General features: G+C 51.6%; 1 protein-coding gene across 1 annotated transcript in view; it reads right to left on the minus strand.

The window, feature by feature from the left end:
* Positions 1-24,737, minus strand: part of LOC123753735 (tripartite motif-containing protein 59-like) — a 213,190-nt gene that overhangs the window by 75,665 nt on the left and 112,788 nt on the right. The window contains exon 3 of the mRNA XM_069324572.1: positions 18,600-19,301. Within this exon, the coding sequence (XP_069180673.1) occupies positions 18,600-19,301 (702 nt within the window). The remainder of the gene's footprint in view (positions 1-18,599; positions 19,302-24,737) is intronic.

Below are 24,737 nucleotides of genomic sequence, written 5' to 3' on the forward strand. Positions count from 1 at the left end.
TGAACTTTTTCCAGCTTCGTCTTGTGCTTGACAAGGTACGGGCTCCATGCTGGGGCCGCATACTCCAGGATTGGTCTTACATATGTGGTGTACAAGATTCTGAATGATTCCTTACACAGGTTCCTGAACGCTGTTCTGATGTTAGCCAGCCTCGCATATGCCGCAGACGTTATTCTTTTTATGTGGGCTTCAGGAGACAGGTTTGGTGTGATATCAACTCCTAGATCTTTCTCTTTGTTCGCTTCATTAAGTACTTCACCTCCTATTCTGTATCCTGTGTCTGGCCTCCTATTTCCACTGCCTAGTTTCATTACTTTGCATTTACTCGAGTTGAACTTTAACAGCCATTTGTTGGACCATTCACTCAGTCTGTCTAGGTCATCTTGTAGCCTCCTACTATCGTCCTCAGTTTCAATCCTCCTCATAATTTTTGCATCATCGGCAAACATTGAGAGAAACGATTCTATACCCTCTGGGAGATCATTTACATATATCAGAAACAGTATAGGTCCAAGGACTGACCCCTGCGGGACTTCACTCGTAACGTCTCGCCAATCTGAGACCTCACCCCTCACACTGACTCGTTGTCTCCTGTTGCTTAGATACTCTTGTATCCAACGGAATACCTTCCCTTTCACTCCAGCCTGCATCTCCAGCTTTTTCACTAGCCTCTTGTGTGGCACTGTATCAAAGGCTTTCTGACAATCCAAAAATATGCAGTTTGCCCACCCTTCTTTTTCTTGCCTTATTTTTGTTGCCTAGTCGTAGAATTCAAGTAATTCAAGCAAGTGTGTGTGTGTGTGTGTGTGTGTGTGTGTGTGTGTGTGTGTGTGTGTGTGTGTGTGTGTGTGTGTGTGTGTGTGTGTGTGTGTACTCACCTAATTGTGCTTGCGGGGGTTGAGCTTTGGCTCTTTGGTCATGCGTCTTAACCGTCAATCAACTGGTGTACAGATTCCTGAGCCTACTAGGCTCTATCATATCTACATTTGTGTGTACTCACCTAGTTGTACTCATCTAGTTGTGTCTGCAGGATCGAGCATTGACTCTTGGATCCCGCCTTTCGAGCATTGGTTGTTTACAGCAATGACTCCTGTCCCATTTCCCTATCATACCTGGTTTTAAAATTATCAATAGTATTTGCTTCCACAACCCGTTCCCGAAGTGCATTCCATTTTCCCACTACTCTCACGCTAAAAGAAAACTTCCTAACATCTCTGTGACTCATCTGAGTTTCAAGCTTCCATCCATGTCCCATCATTCTGTTACTATTCCGTGTGAACATTTCGTCTATGTCCACTCTGTCAATCCCTCTGAGTATCTTATACGTTCCTATCATGTCCCCCCTCTCCCTTCTTTCTAGTGTCGTAAGGCACAGTTCCCTCAGGCACTCCTCATACCCATCCCTCGTAGCTCTGGGACGAGTCTCGTTGCAAACCTCTGAACCTTTTCCAGTTTCATTATATGCTTCTTCAGATGGGGACTCCATGATGAGGTGGCATACTCTAAGACTGGCCTCACGTAGGCAGTGTAAAGCGCCCTAAATGCCTCTTTACTTAGGTTTCTGAATGATGTTCTAACTTTTGCCAGTGTAGAGTACGCTGCTGTCGTTATCCTATTTATATGTGCCTCAGGAGATAGATTAGGTGTTATGTCCACACCCAGGTCTCTTTCACGCGTTGTCACAGGTAGGCTGTTCCCCTTCATTGTGTACTGTCCCTTTGGTCTCTTATCTCCTAGTCCCATTTCCATAACTTTACATTTGCTCGTGTTGAATTCCTGTAGCCATTGCACTGACCATCTCTGCAACCTGTTCAGGTCCTCTTGGAGGATCCTGCAATCCTCATCTGTCACAACTCTTCTCATCAACTTTGCGTCATCCGCAAACATCGACATGTAGGAGTCTATGCCTGCAAACATGTCGTTAACATATACAAGAAATAGAATTGGTCCCAGTACCGATCCTTGTGGTACTCCACTTGTTACTGTTCGCCAGTCCGACTTCTCGCCCTTTACCGTAACTCTTTGGCTCCTTCCTGTTAGGTAGTTCCTTATCCATGGTAGGACCTTTCCCCCCACCCTCGCCTGCCTCTCGAGCTTGAACAGCAGTCTCATGTGCGGTACTGTATCAAAGGCTTTTTGGCAGTACAGAAATATGCAGTCTGTGTGTGTGTAATTACCTAAGTGTAATTACCTAAGTGTAGTTACAGGATGAGAGCTACGCTCGTGGTGTCCCGTCTTCCCAGCACTCTTTGTCATATAACGCTTTGAAACTACTGACGGTCTTGGCCTCCACCACCTTCTCACTTAACTTGTTCCAACCGTCTACCACTCTATTTGCGAAGGTGAATTTTCTTATATTTCTTCGGCATCTGTGTTTAGCTAGTTTAAATCTATGACCTCTTGTTCTTGAAGTGCCAGGTCTCAGGAAATCTTCCCTGTTGATTTTATCAATTCCTGTTACTATTTTGTATGTAGTGATCATATCACCTCTTTTTCTTCTGTCTTCTAGTTTTGGCATGTTTAATGCTTCTAACCTCTCCTCGTAGCTCTTACCCTTCAGTTCTGGGAGCCACTTAGTAGCATGTCTTTGCACCTTTTCCAGTTTGTTGATGTGCTTCCTAAGATATGGGCACCACACAACAGCTGCATATTCTAGCTTTGGCCTAACAAAAGTCATGAACAATTTCTTTAGTATATCGCCATCCATGTATTTAAATGCAATTCTGAAGTTAGAAAGCATAGCTTAGGCTCCTTGCACAATATTCTTTATGTGGTCCTCAGGTGATAGTTTTCTATCTGGAACAATCCCTAGATCTCTTTCTTTATCAGAATTCTTTAAAGATTTCTCACATAATATATAGGTTGTGTGGGGTCTATGTTCTCCTATTCCATATTCCATAACATGACATTTATTAACATTAAATTCCATTTGCCAAGTGTGTGTGTGTGTGTGTGTGTGTGTGTGTGTGTGTGTGTGTGTGTGTGTGTGTGTGTGTGTGTGTGTGTGTGTGTGTGTGTGTGTGTGCGTGCGTGCGTGCGTGCGTGTGTGTACTCACCTAGTTGTGCTTGCGGGGGTTGAGCTCTGCCTCTTTGGTCCCGCCTCTCAACTGTCAATCAACAGGTGTACAGGTTCCTGAGCCTATTGGGATCTATCATATCTACACTTGAAACTGTGTATGGAGTCAGCCTCCACCACATCACTTCCTAATGCATTCCATTTGTCAACCACTCTGACACTAAAAAAGTTCTTTCTAATATCTCTGTGGCTCATATGGGCACTCAGTTTACACCTGTGTCCCCTAGTGCGTGTGCCCCTTGTGTTAAACAGCTTGTCTTTATAAACCCTGTCGATTTCCTTGAGGATCTTGAATGTGGTGATCATGTCCCCCCTAACTCTTCTGTCTTCCAACGAAGTGAGGTTTAATTCCTGTAGTCTCTCCTCGTAGCTCATACCTCTCAGCTCGGGTACTAGTCTGGTGGCAAACCTTTGAACCTTTTCCATTTTAGTCTTATGCTTGACTAGATATGGACTCCATGCTGGTGCCGCATACTCCAGGATTGGTCTGACATATGTGGTATATAATGTTCTGAAAGATTCCTTACACAAGTTTCTAAAAGCCGTTCTTATGTTAGCCAACCTGGCATATGCTGCTGCTGTTATCCTCTTGATATCAGAAATAAACCACACCAGAAATAAATACAGTTTTGATATTCCTAGAGTACGACTTAATCAAACTAGAAATGCTCTACAAATCAAGGGACCCAGATTGTGGAATGACCTTCCCAACCATGTTAAAGACTGTACCTCTCTCAACCAGTTTAAGATAAAAACGAAGCTATACCTAATAAATTCCCTGTAACCTACCTTACCCCTCTAATGTCATCCAGTGTATTTTTTTTTTTTTTTTTTTTTTTTTTAAAGAGCGCTGTTTGTCGACAGAATTGTATTTGTGCTGCTTTTTCAGCTATGTTTTCATTCCTTGTTTTCATTTTACTCTTTATACTCAATTAGTATTAAGCTTTAGTCATTTAAGTTTTTTATGCCCAAAACGCTTTGCGTAATAGTGGCTTTAGGCATTGTATGTACTAGCCCTAACGATAAATCCATCACTCTTTGTAAAATCTCTTTTATGTATGTACCTTACCTAAATAAACATTTTTATTTTTTATTTTTGATATGAGCTTCAGGGGACAGGTCTGGCGTGATATCAACCCCCAGGTCTTTCTCTCTCTCGGACTCTTGAAGTATTTCATCTCCCAAGTGATACCTTGTATCTGGTCTCCTGCTACCTACCCCTATCTTCATTGCATTACATTTGCTTGGATTAAACTCTAACAGCCATTTGTTCGACCATTCCTGCAGCTTGTCCAGGTCTTCTTGAAGCCTCAAGCTGTCCTCCTCTGTCTTAATCCTTCTCATAATTTTGGCGTCGTCAGCAAACATTGAGAGGAATGAGTCTATACCCTCTGGGAGATCATTTACGTATATCAGAAACAGGATAGGTCCAAGTACAGAGCCCTGTGGGACTCCACTGGTGACTTCACGCCAGTCTGAGGTCTCACCCCTCACTGTAACTCTCTGCTTCCTATTGTTTAGGTACTCCCTTATCCACTGGAGTGCCCTACCAGTTACTCCTGCCTGTTTCTCCAGCTTATGCATCAACCTTTTATGGGGTACTGTGTCAAAGGCTTTCCGACAGTCGAAAAAAATGCAGTCCGCCCACCCTTCTCTTTCTTGTTTAATCTTTGTCACCTGTTTGTAGAATTCAATCAATCCTGTAAGGCAAGATTTACCCTCCCTGAACCCATGTTGATGGGTTGTCACGAAGTCTCTTCTCTCCAGATGTGTTACTAGGTTTTTTCTCACAATCTTCTCCATCACCTTGCATGGTATACAAGTTAAGGACACTGGCCTGTAGTTCAGTGCCTCTTGTCTGTCACCCTTTTTGTATATTGGTACTACATTAGCAATCTTCCATATTTCTGGTAGGTCCCCCGTTTCCAGTGACCTACTATACACTATGGAGAGTGGTAGGCAAAGTGCTCCTGCACACTCTTTCAATACCCATGGCGAGATTCCATCCGGCCCAACAGCTTTTCTCATATCCAGCTCCAATAGGTGCTTCTTGACCTCATCTCTTGTAATTTCGAACCTATCCAAGGTCACCTGGTTTGCTGCCACCTCTTCTAGCGCCGCAACATCTCCCTGTTCTATTGTAAAGACCTCCTGGAACCTTTTGTTGAGTTCTTCACACACCTCTTTGTCATTCTCTGTGTACCTGTCCTCGCCCACCCTAAGTTTCATCACCTGTTCCTTCACTGTTGTCTTCCTCCTGATGTGACTGTGTAGTAGCTTTGGTTCGGTCTTGGCTTTATTAGCTATATCATTTTCATACCTTTTCTCAGCTGCTCTTCTCACACTGACATACTCGTTCCTGGTTCTCTGGTATCTCTCTCTACTTTCTGGTGTTCTGTTATTACGGAAGTTCCTCCATGCCTTTTTGTTCAGCTCCTTTGCTTTCATACATTCCTTATTAAACCACGGATTCTTCCTTTGCTTCTCTGTTTTTTCCTGTTGGGCTGGGACAAACCTGCTTACAGCCTCCTGACATTTTTGGGTGACATAGTCCATCATGTCTTGTACGGACTTGGTTCCGAGTTCTGTGTCCCAATGTATATCTCATAGGAATTTATTCATTTCCTCATAGTTTCCCTTTCGGTACGCCAGCCCTTTGGTTCCCAGTTTTTTTTTGGGGGTGATAATTCCCAGCTCAACCAGGTACTCAAAGCTCAATACACTATGATCACTCATTCCCAAGGGGGCTTCCAACCTAACTTCCCTTATATCCGACTCATTTAGGGTAAATATCAGATCAAGCAAGGCTGGTTCATCCCCTCCCCTCATTCTTGTCGGTCCCTTGACGTGTTGACTTAGAAAGTTTCTTGTTGCCACATCCAGCAGCTTAGCTCTCCATGTGTCTGGGCCTCCATGTGGGTCTCTGTTTCCCCAATCTATCTTCCCATGGTTGAAGTCTCCCATGATTAGAAGTCTGGATCCGTTCCTGCTAGCCACAGAAGCTGCTCTCTTTATTATATTGATGGTGGCCAAGTTGTTTCTATCATATTCCTATCTGGGTCTTCTGTCATTCGGTGGGGGGTTATATATGACAACTATTATAATTTTCTGTCCTCCAGTTGCTATGGTGCCTGAAATGTAGTCACTGAAACCTTCACAGTTCTGAATTACCATCTCTTCGAAACTCCAACCTTCTCTTAGTAGCAGAGCTACACCACCTCCTCCTCTCCCTTCTCTCTCTTTCCTCACTACATAGTAGCCCTGTGGAAACACTGCGTTTGTTATGATTTTCGTTAACTTTGTTTCTGTGAGTGCTATTATGTCTGGGTTTTCTTCTAGTGCCCATTCTCGAAGTTCACTTGTTTTATTTGAAATCCCAACTATGTTAGTGTACATCGCCTTGAAGCTCACTTTCTTCTGTTCATTTTCATGTCCCTTTCTTGGCAAGCATTCTGCTGATGTGGGAAGCTGTTCCGTGTGCGTGTGTGCGTGTGTGCGTGTGTGTGTGTGTGTGTGTGTCTGCGCGTGTGTGTATGTGTATGTGTGTGTGTGTGTGTGTGTGTGTGTGTGTGTGTGTGTGTGTGTGTGTGTGTGTGTGTGTGTGTGTGTGTGTGTGTGTGTGAAAAAAATTAGCTTTGAATGTAATGAAACGCTATTTTCTGGGCGAGACACCGAGGCTCCCCAGAGCTATCCAGGCTTATTTGAATATCCCTAACTTCAGTCAACGTGGGTAGAGTTCTAGGCCTACTGAAGGGGGGGGGGCTGGACCTGTAGGTCCAGCCCACTCAACTGGCAGGGGGTTGGTGCTGGACCTGTAGCTCCAGCCTCCCTCTACAGGCAGGGGGTTGGTGTTGGACCTGTAACTCCAGCCCCCCCCCCCCCTCTACTGGCAGGGGGTTGGTGCTGGACCTGTAGCTCCAGCCCCCTTCTACTGGCAGGGGGTTGGTGCTGGTCCTGTAGCTCCAGCCCCCCCTCTACTGGCAGGGGGTTGGTGCTGGACCTGTAGCTCCAGCCCCCCTCTACTAGCAGGGGGTTGGTGCTGGACCTGTAGCTCCAGCCTCCCTCTACTGGCAGGGGGTTGGTGCTGGACCTGTAGCCCCAGCCCCCCTCTACTGGCAGGGGGCTGGTGCTGGACCTGTAGCTCCAGCCTCCCTCTACTGGCAGGGGGTTGGTGCTGGACCTGTAGCCCCAGCCCCCCTCTACTGGCAGGGGGTTGGTGCTGGACCTGTAGCTCCAGCCCTCCTCTACTGGCAGGGGGTTGGTGCTGGTCCTGTAGCTCCAGCCCCCTCTACTGGCAGGGGGTTGGTGCTGCACCTGTAGCCCCAGCCCCCCTCTACTGGCAGGGGGTTGGTGCTGGACCTGTAGCCCCAGCCCCCTCTACTGGCAGGGGGTTGGTGCTGGACCTGAAGCTCCAACCCCCCTCTACTAGCAGGAGGTTGGTGCTGGACCTGTAGCTCCAGCCCCCCTCTACTGGCAGGGGGTTAGTGCTGGACCTGTAGCCCCAGCCCCCTCTACTGGCAGGGGGTTGGTGCTGGACCTGTAGCTCCAGCCCCCCTCTACTAGCAGGGGGTTGGTGCTGGACCTGTAGCTCCAGCCCCCCTCTACTGGCAGGGGGTTGGTGCTGGACTTGTAGCTCCAGCCCCCCTCTACTGGCAGGGGGTTGGTGCTGGACTTGTAGCTCCAGCCCCCCTCTACTGGCAGGGGGTTGGTGCTGGACCTGTAGCCCCAGCCCCCCTCTACTGGCAGGGGGTTGGTGCTGAACCTGTAGCTCCAGCCTCCCTCTACTGGCAGGGGGTTGGTGCTGGACCTGTAGCCCCAGCCTCCCCTCTACTGGCAGGGGGATGGTGCTGGACCTGTAGCCCCAGCCCCCCTCTACTGGCAGGGGGTTGGTGCTGGACCTGTAGCCCCAGCCCCCCTCTACTGGCACGGGGTTGGTGTTGGACCTGTAGCTCCAGCCTCCCTCTACAGGCAGGGGGTTGGTGCTGGACCTGTATCTCCAGCCTCCCTCTACAGGCAGGGGGTTGGTGCTGGTCCTGTAACTGAAATAGTTCACATGTTTCCTTTCATCTGATGTCTCTGTTCACCTACCAGTAAATATTTATCCAGGAGTTAGGCTGGATTGCAGATTGTATGTTGAGGAATGTCAGTAGTTGACTTAGGGAAACCTCAATAAACCTAAGAACATTCTTCCTGTCTTCAAAATGGAACTTAATATATTGTGATATGACCAATGAGAGAAAATAAAAAAACTTACTGTTATTTCCTTTTGGGGGATTTCTCCAGTGATTTCCTGAACTTTAGTCATGATGCTGGAGTCTGAGTCTCCCAGGTGTACGGGGTCAGCTGTGGCACCTGTCTCTGTGGTCGTCATCTCCAGGGCCTCCCTGATGGTCTCCTGCACCTGTCATTACCAACACAAACATTAATGGTGGAGGCTGAGTCTCCCAGGTGTACGGGGTCAGCTGTGGCACCTGTCTCTGTGGTCGTCATCTCCAGGGCCTCCCTGATGGTCTCCTGCACCTGTCATTACCAACACAAACATTAATGGTGGAGTCTGAGTCTCCCAGGTATACGGGGTCAGCTGTGGCACCTGTCTCTGTGGTCGTCATCTTTAGGGCCTCCCTGATGGTCTCCTGCACCTGTCATTACCAACACAAACATTAATGGTGGAGTCCGAGTCTCCCAGGTGTACAGGGTCAGCTGTGGCACCTGTCTCTGTGGTCGTCATCTCCAGGGCCTCCCTGATGGTCTCCTGCACCTGTCATTACCAACACAAACATTAATGGTGGAGGCTGAGTCTACCAGGTGTACGGGGTCAGCTGTGGCACCTGTCTCTGTGGTCATCATCTCCAGGGCCTCCCTGATGGTCTCCTGCACCTGTCATTACCAACACAAACATTAATGGTGAAAGCTGGACTATAATGAAGTATCTGGCTCTGAGTAAAGTAACTGGACTATAATGAAGCATCTGGCTCTGAGTAAAGTAACTGGACTATAATGAAGCATCAGGCTCTGAGTAAAGTAACTGGACTATAATGAAGCATCAGGCTCTGAGTAAAGTAACTGGACTATAATGAAACATCTGGCTCTGAGTAAAGTAACTGGACTATAATGAAGCATCAGGCTCTGAGTAAAGTAACTGGACTATAATGAAGCATCTGGCTCTGAGTAAAGTAACTGGACTATAATGAAGCATCAGGCTCTGAGTAAAGTAACTGGACTATAATGAAGCATCAGGCTCTGAGTAAAGTAACTGGACTATAATGAAGCATCTGGCTCTGAGTAAAGTAACTGAACTATAATGAAGCATCTGGCTCTGAGTAAAGTAACTGGACTATAATGAAGCATCAGGTTCTGAGTAAAGTAACTGGACTATAATGAAGCATCAGGTTCTGGGTAAAGTAACTGGACTATAATGAAGCATCTGGCTCTGAGTTAAGAGATAATAGACATGTTGACATACACAAATGGGTCAACATGTGAAGGACTCAAGTATAACATGCTGCCTTGAGACTTGGGTTACAATATTAGTTATAAGTCAAGTCATTAGTTCTAACTGATGAAGCATTGACTATATTCTGGACCCAAAGTCTTTATTTAGTTGTAGTAAACACTGAGTGTTGACCACACTTACAGGCTGCTTCCTGGGTGTGTGTGTGTATGGGTGTGTGTGTGTGTGTGTGTGTGTGTGTGTGTGTGTGTGTGTGTGTGTGTGTGTGTGTGTGTGTGTGTGTGTATGTGTGTGTGTGTGTGTGTGTGTGTGTGTGTGTGTGTGTGTGTGTGTGTGTATGTGTGTGTGTGTGTATGTGTGTGTGTGTGTATGTGTGTGTGTGTGTATGTGTGTGTGTGTGTGTGTGTGTGTGTGTGTGTGTGTGTGTGTGTGTGTGTGTGTGTGTGTGTGTGTGTGTGTGTGTGTGTGTGTGTGTGTGTGAAAAACAGCTTTGAATGTAACGAAACGCCATTTTCTGGGTGAGTCCCGGAGGCTCTCCAGAGCTATCCAGGCTGATATGAATATCCCTATCTTTGGCATCAGTCAATGTGGGTGGAGTTCTAGGCCTACTGGGGACCATGAGCCAAAACCTGGCCCCCCTCAGAGAGGCACAAAGAGAAATGGCCTGTAGAAATGCAAATGTGATTTTGGAGCATTCTATATTTGCCATCAACCGAGACAGGCACCCAGAAAGGTAAGCGCCCCAAAACAAGCCCTGTATTCTGGTTACAAAAATAAACAAACGAGTGGACTGAACTCCCCAAATGATAACGAGCAAATGAGCATGAGTCATGAGCATGAGTCAACATGAGGCATGCCGCTTGTCTGCGCAGTTCCTCCCCCCCCCCTCCCTCAGGAGGAAAAAAAGCGGGAGCCCCAGACCCTCCGCGCCAGTGATCCACACCCCAGTTCTGAGGCTAGATATCAAAATACGCAAAAACCTCCGACCAGAGGGAGGGAGGGTTATTGGGGAGCCTATGGGACTCACCCAGAAAATAGCTTTTCATTACATTCAACGCTGGTTTTCTGGGGGTAGCCCCTACGGCTCCCTGGAGCTACTTCACAAAAGATGAAAAAGAAAATGGACTTACCTAGGAGGCGGTCGGTGCTCACATCTCAACTCAAAGTCAAGACAGGCTGCAGCCGCCGATCCAAAGTGACACAGGCCCGACAAGGCCCAGGAACGTTAACGAGATAGCATGCAGCCAGGACCCTGTTCAACCACCAAAAACCCCGTACCCAAATGTCAGCCCAGGACATGTTCCTAGTGATGGCAATGAGAGCAGCAAACTTACGAACGTCATGGGCACGGGGATAGACCACAGGCTGGCTAGACTTAATAACAATGCGGACGACCTGAGAGACCTGTACCACCAAACAGGTTAGAAAGGAAACCGAATCAACTCAAAGCACATCCCCGGACACAGAAGACATGGCATGTAAATAATGGCCACAACCGGACACAAAACATGATGCACCCCCGGCCTGACCAACCAAGCATCAACAACCCAAGGACTCCTCCAGAAACCTGCAGTCTCATTGTTCGCCAGAAAAGAAGGAGACGGCTGCAAACGAACAAACCTATCACCACAACCAAAAGAGCAGAAACCCCTGCGCCGTAGGAGAGCATGAAGCTCTCCAACCTGACCCCCAGAGGCCAATGCCAACAGGAAAAGAGCCTTAGAAAAACAATCCTGAACTGAAGGGGACCACAAAAAAAACGAGAAGAGAGATAGGAGAGCACTCTGTCCAAAGACCAGGACCGCTCAGGCTGCACATGAGCAGGCTGGAGGTGAAACAACATGCGAGACAGCTTGCGGAACTGTGCAGAAGTTACATCAGTACCGAAAGCAAGCTGCAGCGGCTCCGCCAACGCCACACGATACGAGGCGACAGTATTCGGCATATGAGATCGGTCCTGGAACAACCACGAGAGAAAGGACACCACCACCCAAACAAAAAGGAAAGTACAGAGACGAAGAGTCAAAAAGAATCGGAAGGATCGCCAGGAAACTTCATACTGCCTCCGAGATGAAGCCCTTAGGAGGGAAACCATCAAAGAAGCCACTTGATCACCATACATAGGGTGATAAATCCCGAGTCAAAAACAACAACAAATGCAAAGACTCTAGGAGAAGAGTGAACCAGTCTCATAATGGACCAAACCGATCTATTGGATGAGGCGGAGCCGCCGAAAACCTCCGGGTTCGGACACCGGGCAAGCAGTGCCTGAAACTACGGCTGGGCCGGCCACCACGGGGCCAAGAGGACTACTCATCCCTGGCAAGGCTCCAAGCGAACCAGAACTTCGAGCAACAGCTGAACCGGGGCAAAGAGGTACAGGAACCACCACCTCGACCACTCCTGGTGGAAGGCGTCGGTTCCGACAGCCTCATGATTGAGGAAGGGCGCCATATATACCGGAAGATGCCTCGACCACGCCGACCCGATGAGGTCCACCTGAACGGGCGCTTGAACTTCTGGCAGAGCCAACTAAATGAGTCGGCATCGCCCGTCTATTCCATGGACAGGGGAACGAACCAGGACAGACTGTCCGCCAGGACATTGGACACCCCCAGAAGAGCCAAACTCCGAGAACTCAGCAGACGAGTCACCCGAAGCGACCAGCCCCAAAGAGCCATGGACTGCATCGAACCCCCTCAGTTCAGGCAATGAACCACCAGGGAGCAGTCCGAATGGAGCCGGATCGTTGATCCGCAGGCGACCCGAACCCTCCAAAGCGCGAACCACATCGCAGTGAACACCCGCACAGTGCTGTGGGCCCGATGGAAGGATGGACCCCACCGCCCCTTGCCGGCCTGGTGAGCACTTGTCACAAAGCCCCAGCCAAGAGATAACGCTTCCATGAACACATTGAGCGAGGGCTCGGGTAGGCACCAAGGCACTGAACCCGGAAAAACCTGAAGAGGAAGCTGGCAACGCAGCAGCTGACATAAGACCCTCTGGGAGTCGAACCCAGCGATCACATGAGAGGCGAAAGGGACGTCCCCGAAGGAACCAGAACAGCCGACGAAGCCAAACCCGACCAGTGAGTAGACCATCATCGCAAAGTTCAGACTCCCACACAAACCCTGAAGCAACCTCCGGGAGACCCGTGAACCCACCATAAACAAACACACGCGGGACTGCAGCGGTAGGAGAGACTCCAGATTGGGAACCAGATTGGACTTCCGCCTGTTCACCAGGAACCCGAACCCGGCTAGCTGGAAAAGCACTAAATTCCTGGCGAGCAGACACACGGACCAACTGGGAGCCTAAACCAGCCAGTCATCAAGGTAAGCCAACACCCGAATACCTAACGGATGCAGACAGGCCACCACGACCCGGGTAAAGCGTGTGAACATGTGAGATGCCAGGTTCAACTCGAACGGGAGACAACGAAAGCAATAACTCCGACGCCCCACAACAAAACCGAGCTAGTCCCTGAACCCCGGATGACTCGGAACATGCCAATACGCATCCTTGAGGTCCAGGAACACCATCCAAGCGCCCGGCTCCAACAGCAGCCGGACCTGGGACAGAGTGGGCATCCAAAAGGGGCTGGAAACCCAGGGGTTCAGACTTAACAAGTCCAGAATGAACCGCAGGTCCGCACAATCCCATTTCGGAACCAGAAACAGCGGGAAACCCACCTGAGAGATGTCGTCATTTCGACCACGCCCAAGCTCACCCACTCCAAGACGACCTGAAAAAGCACAGGAGAAGAGACCTGCCCTGCCAGCTCCGAACCCTCCCTGAGGAGGAGGAGCCACCCAACGCCACTGTAGGCTGCGAGAAGAACTGCAAAATGGTCGATGCCCCTTATGAGAATCCGACCTGCGCACAGAGCGATCACCGCGACAACCAGGTGCAGCCGGGACCGAAGGTGGCACCGGCTCTGAAACTGGCACCTGTGCCCTACCCGACGAGCAGAACCATGAGCCCTGGCACGACCCATCCGGGAAGAACCCACCCGGGAACCCTGGAAAACGAACAAGTCAGACATTGGGCGGCAGCTGGAAGAAGCTGCCTGCATATACTATTCGACCGCAGAGGCCGCAACACCAAAAGGCAAAAAGGGCAAAGACAGTCTAAAAGTCAGGGCCCAAGCGGATTCCAAGGAGGAAGTGAGAACCACCTGTCGACACGAGAGACGTGCAGCAAAAAACCGCGACAGTGCATCCCGCAGGATTGTCGCAAACAACTTGAAAAGTGCAGACGACGCACGAGCAGCCGAGACCAAGACATCAGACCCAAGGAACGGCTCCAAGCGCCTCCACATCCTCCTCAAGCCAATCCGATGACAGCTCCAGGAGGGAAAAGAAATGCAGGACCGAAGCCAACAGGCCACGTGTGCACTTAAGTCCTCAGCCACAAGCGCAGTCAACAGGCCACGTGTGCGCAAGTCCTCAGCCACAAGCGCAGCCAACAGGGAAGGAACCTGCACGTGAAGCTGAACCATGCCAACATCCAGCAGAAGGGCCGGAGCAAAAAGGCACTCATTAAGGTGCTCAAAGTGTCCCCCCAGGTAAACCTGGACCACAGTCAACGCCTCGCGCCACTGAAGTGTGTGAGTACGACAGAAGGCTTCCCAAGCATCCAGCGAGAACAAAGGCCAGTCCGCAAGCCAAGATGAACCCTGAACCTCATAACAAACCCGGTACAGAGACAAGGGCCCCAAACCTGAAAGAAGATGGATCCATTATGGAGGCATACTCCGGGTCGTGCAGGAGGTAAGCTGCAATGGCCGCCCGCACATCAGCAGGTGAGATGCAGGAAGTCGAAAACCTCTGGTAGGATGGAACCGAAGGACCCGCAGGGACATCGAACCTAACACGGGGAGGAGCCGAACCCAAATCCAACTCGTACACAGAGGGGGGAAAGGAAAACCCCACTCCTTGTAACCGTAAGCCTCGCTCGGAGGGTGTTCCAACCCTCCAAGGGTCCAATGGGGCCCAAGGCCCCCAAGCCAGCTCCTCCCCAACCCCGGGAGCCTCCACGTCAGGCCCCGGGAGCGAGTCGTCCTCCATAGCCCCGGAATCACAAGAAAAAGCCGGGGCAGCCAGAATGGATTCTGTCAGAAAGAGAATGGGCCCAATGGTCAGACCCTGGAGCTATGGCTGGAGGAACAGACTCAAATACCTCCATCGCCACCCCAGAAGGGGCAACCCCCGAAACCGCCTGTGTCTCAGAAACCACTAAACCCTGCCCCGACCCCGAAGCCCTCAGACACTTATGAGCCGGAAGGGGGGGGAGGGAGGGGTTGGGGGGGGGGGAAGGAACTGAATGAACCACAGCAGGGAAAGAACAAGGGGGCACGGACTGAACCAAGGCCGAAGTGACCAACACCCCAAAGTCTGGGTCCCTTTAAGCAAATCGGGGTAGCCTCAGGGCATCCGGGGAAGCAACCAACCGAACACGTTGCAACAACCTAAACCTATCCTGCAACGTGCGAGCCGCCTGCACCTGAACAATGTTATCTGTAGATTGGGTGAACTGAGTCACAAACAAGCAACAAATCTCGAAGGACTCCGAGTCGAATGTGTCACCGACCCAACAGGCAGCATGACGGAGGCAAAAACAATAAGCGTCGCCCTGAGACAAAGGGACAGAGCAACCCTCAAACTCGCACAAAGTGAGAGGAGACTCAGGGGTCACATCCATCGGACCCGAGTGCCCCCGCGGGGTTTCCCAGGGCCACTAGACTGGGTCTGTTAAGGGTAATCCCGGGCAGTGTACTGCTAACCGGCGCCAAAGCTACCAAACAACACTGCTAAAGCTGAACCCTCGGGACATGTCCACTCACGAGGGCAAAGCAGGGGGTACCACCAAACAAAAGCAACCCCTAGTAAAACAGGGGAAAGTAACACTGAGGCAGACCCCCTCCCCCCACCAATCAAAAAAAAAAATAAAAAAAATCCTTGCAAGATGGCAACGTACCCAAAAGGAACAGAGCCGGCTGTTGTTATAGGCAAAAACTAGCTGCGCAGTACCCTGCACCCCAACAACTGCAAATGCTACCACTTACCCCAAGGTAAACAAGGGCAGGAAACCTACCCCCCCAAACACTCGGGGCGGTCAATCGCTGAGCAGCAAAAGACCAACAGAGGTAGACCCAAGGTGACTTCTGGATGATAACCCCAAGCTCCAAGGGCGGTACTTACAGGGCACTTAGGGAAGGGAACCCTAAGCGCATGCAGCACGAGCACCTTGGAATAATACTTCCAGCTCGCATGCCACCGTAAGAGCAGCACTGAACCAAAGCATAGCACAACACAACACAAGAGTCAGGAGCTGGAGCCACACGACTGCGATGCATCACACCAGCCGAAGAACTGTGGTGTGGATCGCTGGCACAAGGGTCTGGGGCTTCCCCTTCCCCCTCCCCCTCCCGGGGAGGGGGGGAGCTGCACAGCTTGTGTGACGTCATGCTCGCTTGCTAGTTTTCATTTGGGGAGTTCTGTCCACTCGTTTGTCTATTTTTGCCATTTTAACCAGAACAGGGGTTTGTTTTGGGGTGCTTACCTTTCTGGGTGCCTGTCCCGGTTGATGGCAGATATAGAATGCTCCAAAACTATATGTGCATTTCTATAGGCCATTGCTCCTCGTGCCTCTCTGAGGGAGCCAGGTTCTGGCTCGTGGTCACGGTAGGCCTAGAACTCCACCCACATCGACTGATGCCAAAGTTAAGGATATTCATGTCAGCCTGGATAGCTCCAGGGCCATAGGGGCTCCCCAAGAAAAAAATTAGTAGTTAGTAACAGTTGAGTGATTGACAGTTGAGAGGCGGGCCGAAAGAGCAGAGCTCAACCCTCGCAAGCAAAACTAGGTGAATACAGTGTAGTGTACACTGAGTGCTGACCACAGTGTAGTGTACACTGAGTGCTGACCACAGTGTAGTGTACACTGAGTGCTGACCACAGTGTAGTGTACACTGAGTGCTGACCACAGTGTAGTGTACACTGAGTGCTGACCACAGTGTAGTGTACACTGAGTGCTGACCACAGTGTAGTGTACACTGAGTGCTGACCACAGCGTAGTGTACACTGAGTGCTGACCACAGTGTAGTGTACACTGAGTGCTGACCACAGCGTAGTGTACACTGAGTGCTGACCACAGTGTAGTGTACACTGAGTGCTGACCACAGTGTAGTGTACACTGAGTGCTGACCACAGTGTAGTGTACACTGAGTGCTGACCACAGTGTAGTGTACACTGAGTGCTGACCACAGTGTAGTGTACACTGAGTGCTGACCACAGTGTAGTGAACACTGAGTGCTGACCACAGTGTAGTGTACACTGAGTGCTGACCACAGTGTAGTGTACACTGAGTGCTGACCACAGTGTAGTGTACACTGAGTGCTGACCACAGTGTAGTGTACACTGAGTGCTGACCACAGTGTAGTGTACACTGAGTGCTGACCACTGTGTAGTGTACACTGAGTGCTGACCACTGTGTAGTGTACACTGAGTGCTGACCACTGTGTAGTGTACACTGAGTGCTGACCACTGTGTAGTGTACACTGAGTGCTGACCACAGTGTAGTGAACACTGAGTGCTGACCACAGTGTAGTGTACACTGAGTGCTGACCACAGTGTAGTGTACACTGAGTGCTGACCACAGTGTAGTGTACACTGAGTGCTGACCACAGTGTAGTGAACACTGAGTGCTGACCACAGTGTAGTGTACACTGAGTGTTGACCACAGTGTAGTGTACACTGAGTGCTGACCACAGTGTAGTGTACACTGAGTGCTGACCACAGTGTAGTGTACACTGAGTGCTGACCACAGTGTAGTGAACACTGAGTGCTGACCACAGTGTAGTGAACACTGAGTGTTGACCACAGTGTAGTGTACACTGAGTGCTGACCACAGTGTAGTGTACACTGAGTGCTAACCACAGTGTAGTGTACACTGAGTGCTGACCACAGTGTAGTGTACACTGAGTGCTGACCACCGTGTAGTGTACACTGAGTGCTGACCACAGTGTAGTGTACACTGAGTGCTGACCACAGTGTAGTGTACACTGAGTGCTGACCACCGTGTAGTGTACACTGAGTGCTGACCACAGTGTAGTGTACACTGAGTGCTGACCACCGTGTAGTGTACACTGAGTGCTGACCACAGTGTAGTGTACACTGAGTGCTGACCACAGTGTAGTGAACACTGAGTGCTGACCACAGTGTAGTGTACACTGAGTGCTGACCACAGTGTAGTGAACACTGAGTGCTGACCACAATGTAGAGAAACACCAAGATGACAGTTGACTTTATTAATAAAAATGTTTCAGGCTTTAAAACAAAAAGTTTCTTATATATATAAAGTTTACTCTCATCTTGATGTGTCTCCATATCATCCTATACATATAAAGTTTACTCTCATCTTGATGTGTCTCCATATCATCCTATATATATAAAGTTTACTCTCATCTTGATGTGTCTCCATATCATCCTATATATATAAAGTTTACTCTCATCTTGATGTGTCTCCATATCATCCTATATATATAAAGTTTACTCTCATCTTGATGTGTCTCCATATCATCCTATATATATAAAGTTTACTCTCATCTTGATGTGTCTCCATATCATCCTATATATATAAAGTTTACTCTCATCTTGATGTGTCTCCATATCATCCTATATATATAAAGTTTACTCTCATCTTGATGTGTCTCCATATCATCCTATATATATAAAGTTTACTCTCATCTTGATGTGTCTCCATATCATCCTATATATATAAAGTTTACTCTCATCTTGATGTGTCTCCATATCATCCTATATATATAAAGTTTACTCTCATCTTGATGTGTCTCCATATCATCCTATATATATAAAGTTTACTCTCATCTTGATGTGTCTCCATATCATCCTATATATATAAAGTTTACTCTCATCTTGATGTGTCTCCATATCATCCTATATATATAAAGTTTACTCTCATCTTGATGTGTCTCCATATCAAAAGTGTTTATATAGAGGCAATACTACACTCAGTTGGGTGAGAACAATGTGACCTTCAGCAGCATACCTTCACTGAGGTGTGGACAGTGTTGACATCTGGGAAGAGTTCCTGGCACTTCTGGAGCCAATCTTCTACCTTCATGCTGCACTCATCAGCTGTGTCTATGGTTGTGCCAACCTCCTGTGCTGTGATGACTGTGTCGAGGCTCCCCAACATGGCCTGCAGCTGAGTCTTCCCTTCCTCTCCTTGTGTTGTCATATCCACCACACTGGTATCCTCCAGTTCCAAGAGCTTCATTGCTGACTTGTTCTGCTCTACCAGAGCATAGAGTCTGTCCTGGAGCTGGAGGTGTTGAGTCTTCCAGTCCCCCAGCTGCCCCCGGTACTCACCCAGCTGGGACAGTACCTCTTTACAGCTGGTAATGAGGCTGCTGATGCTGCTCTTCTGCTCCTCCACCAGGGAACGTAACTTCTTACTGATGCCTCTGGTCGGAGCTTTATTGGGTTTTGTGGGTACCGTTGTCACTGGCACAACTTCCATACCTTTTAGTTTTCTGATAAAGGCCTCCATACCATAATTGATTAGGAACTGAGTAGCAGCTGTGGCAGTGTGCTGGGCACGGCAGCTGGGGCAGCTCAGCTGACCATTCTTCATAGCATTGTCAATACACTGGGAGCAGAATGTGTGGCCACAAGGCAGAGTGCGAGGCCGTAGCAGTGTGTCATCATAATTGTTAAAACACACTGAACATTCCTCTGGGTTGTTATCCTGTGGATAAAGAATATTTGGTTAAGTTATATGTATTTACAACGAAAAAAACCCAGCGTTGAATGTAATGAAACGCCATTTTCTGGGTGAGTCCCGGAGGCTCCCCGGAGCTATCCCAGGCTGATATGCTAATGTCAGACTTTGGCATCAGTCATGTGTATGGAGTTCTTAGGCCTACCGGGGACCACGGCCAGAACCGGGCCCCCTCAGAGAGGCAAGGGGAGCAATGGCCTATAGAAGCCCCCGTGTAGTTGGAAGCATTCTATGTCTGCCATCGACCGGAACAGGCACCCAGAAAGGTAAGCGCCCCAAAACAAACCCCTATTCTGGTTAAAATTGCTACCTAAAACCGAACTAGTGGATAGAACTCCCCAACCGAAAACAAGCAAACTAGTGTGACGTCACACACTGCCGCGCCGCTGTCTGCGCAGCTCCCCCCTCCCTGGGAGGGGGAAGGGGGAGCCCCAGACCCCCCGCGCCGGCTACCCACACCTCAGTTCTTGAGGCTGGATGTCAAAAACGCGAAAAACCGCCGACCGGAGGGAGGGAGGGATGCCGGGGAGCCTCCGGGACTCACCCAGAAAATGGCGTTTCATTACATTCAACGCTGGTTTTCTGGGGGGAGCCCCGTCGGCTCCCCGGAGCTAACTACCCACAGACAGAAAAAGAGGGACTTACCCGGGAGGCGGTCGTCGCCTACCCCTCAACTCGAAGCCGAGACAACTGGCTGCAACCGCCGACCCAAAGCAACACAGGCCCGACGAGGCCCAGGGACATTCACAAGGTAACGAGCAGCCAGGACCCTGTTCGACCGCCAAAATCCCCGCGCCCGAATATCAGACCAAGACATATTCCCAAAGACGGCAGCAAGAGCCGCGAACTTACGAACGTCATGGGCACGGGGATAGACCGCAGGCTGGCTGGACCTAATAACCCTGCGGACGACCTGAGAGACCCGAACCCGCGAACAGGGAAGAAGGGAAACCGGATCAACCCACAGCGCGTCCCTGGACACAGAAGCTGTGGCGCGCAAATAACGGCGAAGCGCCACAACCGGACACAAAACATGATGCACCCCCGGCCTGACCAACCAAGCATCAACCACCCATGGACCCCTCCGGAACGCAGCAGTCTCATTCTTCGCCAGAAAAGAAGGAGACGGCTGCAAACGAACAAAACTATCACCACGACCAAAAGAGCAGAAACCCCTGCGCCGGAGGAGAGCATGAAGCTCCCCTACCCGACCCCCAGAGGCCAAAGCCAACAAGAAAAGTGCCTTGGAAAAACAATCCTGGACCGAAGGGGCCACAACGAAACGAGGAGATGAAAGGAAAGCGAGCACTCTGTCCAAAGACCAGGATGGCTCAGGCGACGCATGAGCAGGCCGGAGGTGAAACAATGCACGAGACAGCTTGCGAAACGGCGCAGACGTAACATCGATACCGAAAGCAAGCTGAAGCGGCTCCGCCAGCGCCGCACGATACGAAGCGACAGTGTTAGGCATAAGATGACGGTCCTGAAACAACCACGAGAGGAAGGACAAGACCACCCGAACAGACATGGAGCTAACACGACGAAGACGCAAAAAGAAACGGAAGGACCGCCAGGAAACTTCATACTGCCGCCGAGAAGAAGCCCTCAGGTGGGACACCAACAAGGAGGCCACCTGATCACCATAGAGATGATGATAGACTCGAGTCAAAAAATCCATACGCGAAGACTCGAGGAGAAGATCGAACCAGCTACGTGACGTACCGGCCCGATCTGCTGAAAGAGGCGGAGCCGCGGGAAAACCCTCGGGTTCGGACACCGAGCAACCAGCGCCTGAAACCAAGGCTGGGCCGGCCACCAAGGGGCCAGAAGGACAACTCTCCCCCGGTAAGTCTCTAAGCGAGTCAGGACCTGGAGCAACAGCCGAACCGGGGGAAAGAGGTACAGGAACCCCCACCTCGACCAGTCGAGCCGAAAGGCATCGACCCCGACGGCCTCGCAATCGGGGAAGGGCGCCGCATAAACGGGAAGACGCCGCGACCACGCAGACGCGAAGAGGTCCACCTCGGGGCGCCCGAACGTCTGGCAAAGCCAACGGAAGGACTCGTCGTCGACCGTCCACTCCGTGGAGAGGGGAACGAAGCAAGACAGGGCGTCGGCCAAGACGTTGGACACGCCCCGTACGTGAACCGCCAGGAGAGCCAAACCCCGAGAACTCAGCAGACGAGTCACCCGAAGCGACCAACCCCAAAGAGACAAGGACCGCATCGAACCCCCGCGGTTCAGGCAATGAACCACCGGAGAGCAGTCCGAATGGAGCCGAATCGTCGATCCGCGGGCCACCCGAATCCTCCCCAGAGCAAACCACACCGCCGCGAACTCCTGCACCGTACTGTGAGCTCGACGGAAGGACGGATCCCAACGCCCCTGGCCGGCCTGGTGAGCACTGGTCACAAAACCCCAGCCGAGAGACGACGCATCCGTGTACACATCGAGCGAGGGCTCGGGTAGGCGCCAAGGCACTGAACCCCGAAAAACCCGAAGAGGAAGCCGGTGACGCAGCAACCGACGCAAGTCCCCCGGGGGTCGAACTCTGCGATCGCGAGAGAGGCGGAAGGGGGAACCCCGAAGGAACCAGAACAGCCGTCGAAGCCAAACCCGACCCGGCGGGTAGACCACCATCGCGAAGTTCAGGCTCCCGCACAGCCCCTCGAGCAACCGCCGGGTGACCCGAGGGCCCTCCAGAAACAGACGAAGGCGGGACCGCAGCCGCAGGAGAGACTCCGGAGGGAGAGACAAGGAGGCGGTTCGAGAGTCCCACACGAGACCCAGCCAAGTCCGAACCTGAGAGGGAACCAGATGGGACTTCCTCCAGTTCACCAAGAACCCGAACCCGGCGAGCTGGGAAAGAACCAAATCTCTGGCTAGCAAGCAAGCTGACTGGCTGGGAGCCCAAACCAGCCAGTCGTCGAGGTAGGCCAACACCCGAACACCTAGGAGACGCAAACGAGCCACCACAACCCGTGTAAGGCGTGTGAACACGCGAGGTGCCAGGTTCAACCCGAACGGGAGACAACGAAAGCGGTAACTCAGACGCCCCACTACAAAACCGAGCCAGTCCCTGAACCGCGGATGAATCGGGACATGCCAATAAGCGTCCCGGAGGTCCAGGGACACCATCCAAGCTCCCGGAGCCGAACCTGAGACAGCGTAGTCATCCGAAAGGAGGGGCAATGAACCCAGGGGTTCAGACGGGACAAGTCCAGAAAGAACCGCAGGTCCGTGCAGTCCCGTTTCGGAACCGGAAACAGATGGGAAACCCATCTGAGGGACGACGTCGTTTCGACGACGCCCAAGCGTACCCACTCCAAGACGACTCGACAGAGCGCAGGGGAAGAAGCCTGCCCTGCCAGCCCCGACCCCCCAAAGGGGGGAGGGGCCACCCAACGCCACCGCAGGCCGCGAGACACGACCCGAAAGGCCCACGAATCGTGGGACCAGGCGCGAGCGAACAGCGCAAGCCGCCCCCCCATCGCCCCGTCAAAGGGGCAAACCGCGAAAGGGCCGGCGACCCTTACGAGACCCAGAACCCCGCACAGCACGAACACTGCGCCGACCAGACGAGGGAGGGTCTGCAGGAGGAGCCAACCCCAAACCTGACACCAGAGGCCTACCACGACGAGAGGAACCCCGAGCCCTGGCACGACCTTTCCGGGAAGACCCACCCCGGGACCCCCGGAAAACCAACATCCGACATCGGACGACAAGCCGCCGACGCAGCCTGAATAAACTGCGCCACGGCTGACTCCCCAAACAGGAGAGGACAAAAAGGTGAAGAACGCCTAAGAGCCAGAGCCCAAGCAGATTCCACGGAGGAACCCAGCACCGCCTGCCGACATGCGAGACGGGAAGCATAGAACAGGGAAACCGCATCCCGCAAAATCGGCGTGAACAGCTTCAACAAGGCAGCCGACGAACGCGCAGCCGAGGACAAGGTGCCGGACCCCGGGACGGACCCAAGCGTCCCCACATCCTCCACGAGCCAATCCGAAGACAGCTCCAGGAGGGAAAAGAACCGCAAGGCCGAACACAAAAGGCCCCGAGCGCACAAGTCCTCCGCCACGAGCGCCGCCGAAAGGGAGGGAACCTGCACATGGAGCTGAATAACGCCCACATCGCGGGGAAGGGCAGGGGCAAACAAGCACTCATTCAGGTACTCAAGATCACCCCCCAGGAAAACCTGAAGCACCGTGGAAGCTTCCCGCCACTCCAGCGTGCGGGAACGACAGAAGGAATGCCAGGAATTCAGACCAAACAAGGGGCAGTCTGCTAGCCAGGACGACTCCGGAACCTCGTAACGGAGCCAGAAAGGGAACGAAGTCCCAAACCTGAACGTGGACGGATCCATTTCAGAGGCATAATCCGGGTCACGCAGGAGGTAAGCTGCAAAGGCCGCTCGCACCACACCAGGTTGGATGCGATAAGCCGAAAACCTCCGGAAGGACGGAACCGACGTACCCGGGGGAACACGGAACCGTACCCGGGAAGGGGCCGATACCAAATCCAACTCGTACGCAGAGGGGGGGAAAGAAAACCCCACTCCTTGTAACAATAAGCCCCGCTCAGTGGGAAGAAAAACCCAGGCGGGGTCCAGCGGGGCCCAAGGCCCCCAAGTCAGCCCCTCCCCAGCCTCGAGGTCCGTCACCACAGGACCCGAGGCCGAGTCCTCTCCCCAAGCCCCGAACCCCACAAGACAAGGACAGAGCAGCCGGAAAAGCTGGAGGAAGGGGGGCCCACTGGTCAGACCCTGAAGCTTCGGCCGGGAGACAAGACTCGAATGCCTTTGCCGCCCCCCCGGAAGGGGCAACCCCAGAAGCTGCCCGAGTCTCGAGATCAAGTAACCCCGAAACCCTCAGACGCTTCGGGGCCGGAAGCAGGGGCGGGGGACCAGAACGAACAGAAGGGGAAGGACGAGGAGGTGCGGACTGAACCAGGATCGAAGCGACCCCCACCCCCAAGTCCGGGTCTCGAAAAGCAAAGCGGGGCAGCCCCGGGGCATCCGGGGAAGCAACCAACCGAGCGCGTTGCAACAGACGAAACCTAGACTGCAACGCACGTGCCGCCTGTACCCGAATAGACTCATCAGAGGATTGGGTAAATTGAGTCACAAGCAAGCAGCAACACTCACAGGACTCAGGGTCGAAAGTATCACCGACCCAACAGGCAGCGTGGCAGAGGCAAAAACAATGAGGGTCACCCTGAGACAAGGGGACCGAGCAACCCTCAAACTCGCACACAGCGAGTGGGGACTCCGGGGTCACATCCATCGGACCCACGCGCCCCCTAGGGGATTCCCAGGGTCCTGAGCGTTGACTTTAAGAGGACTCGCGCTCAGGTAGTCCCAGGCAGGGTGCCGCAAACCGGCGCCCAAAACTACCAAGCAAA

The sequence above is a fragment of the Procambarus clarkii genome, chromosome 14 (assembly GCF_040958095.1).
Source record: "Procambarus clarkii isolate CNS0578487 chromosome 14, FALCON_Pclarkii_2.0, whole genome shotgun sequence".
Classification (NCBI taxonomy): Eukaryota; Metazoa; Arthropoda; class Malacostraca; order Decapoda; family Cambaridae; genus Procambarus; species Procambarus clarkii.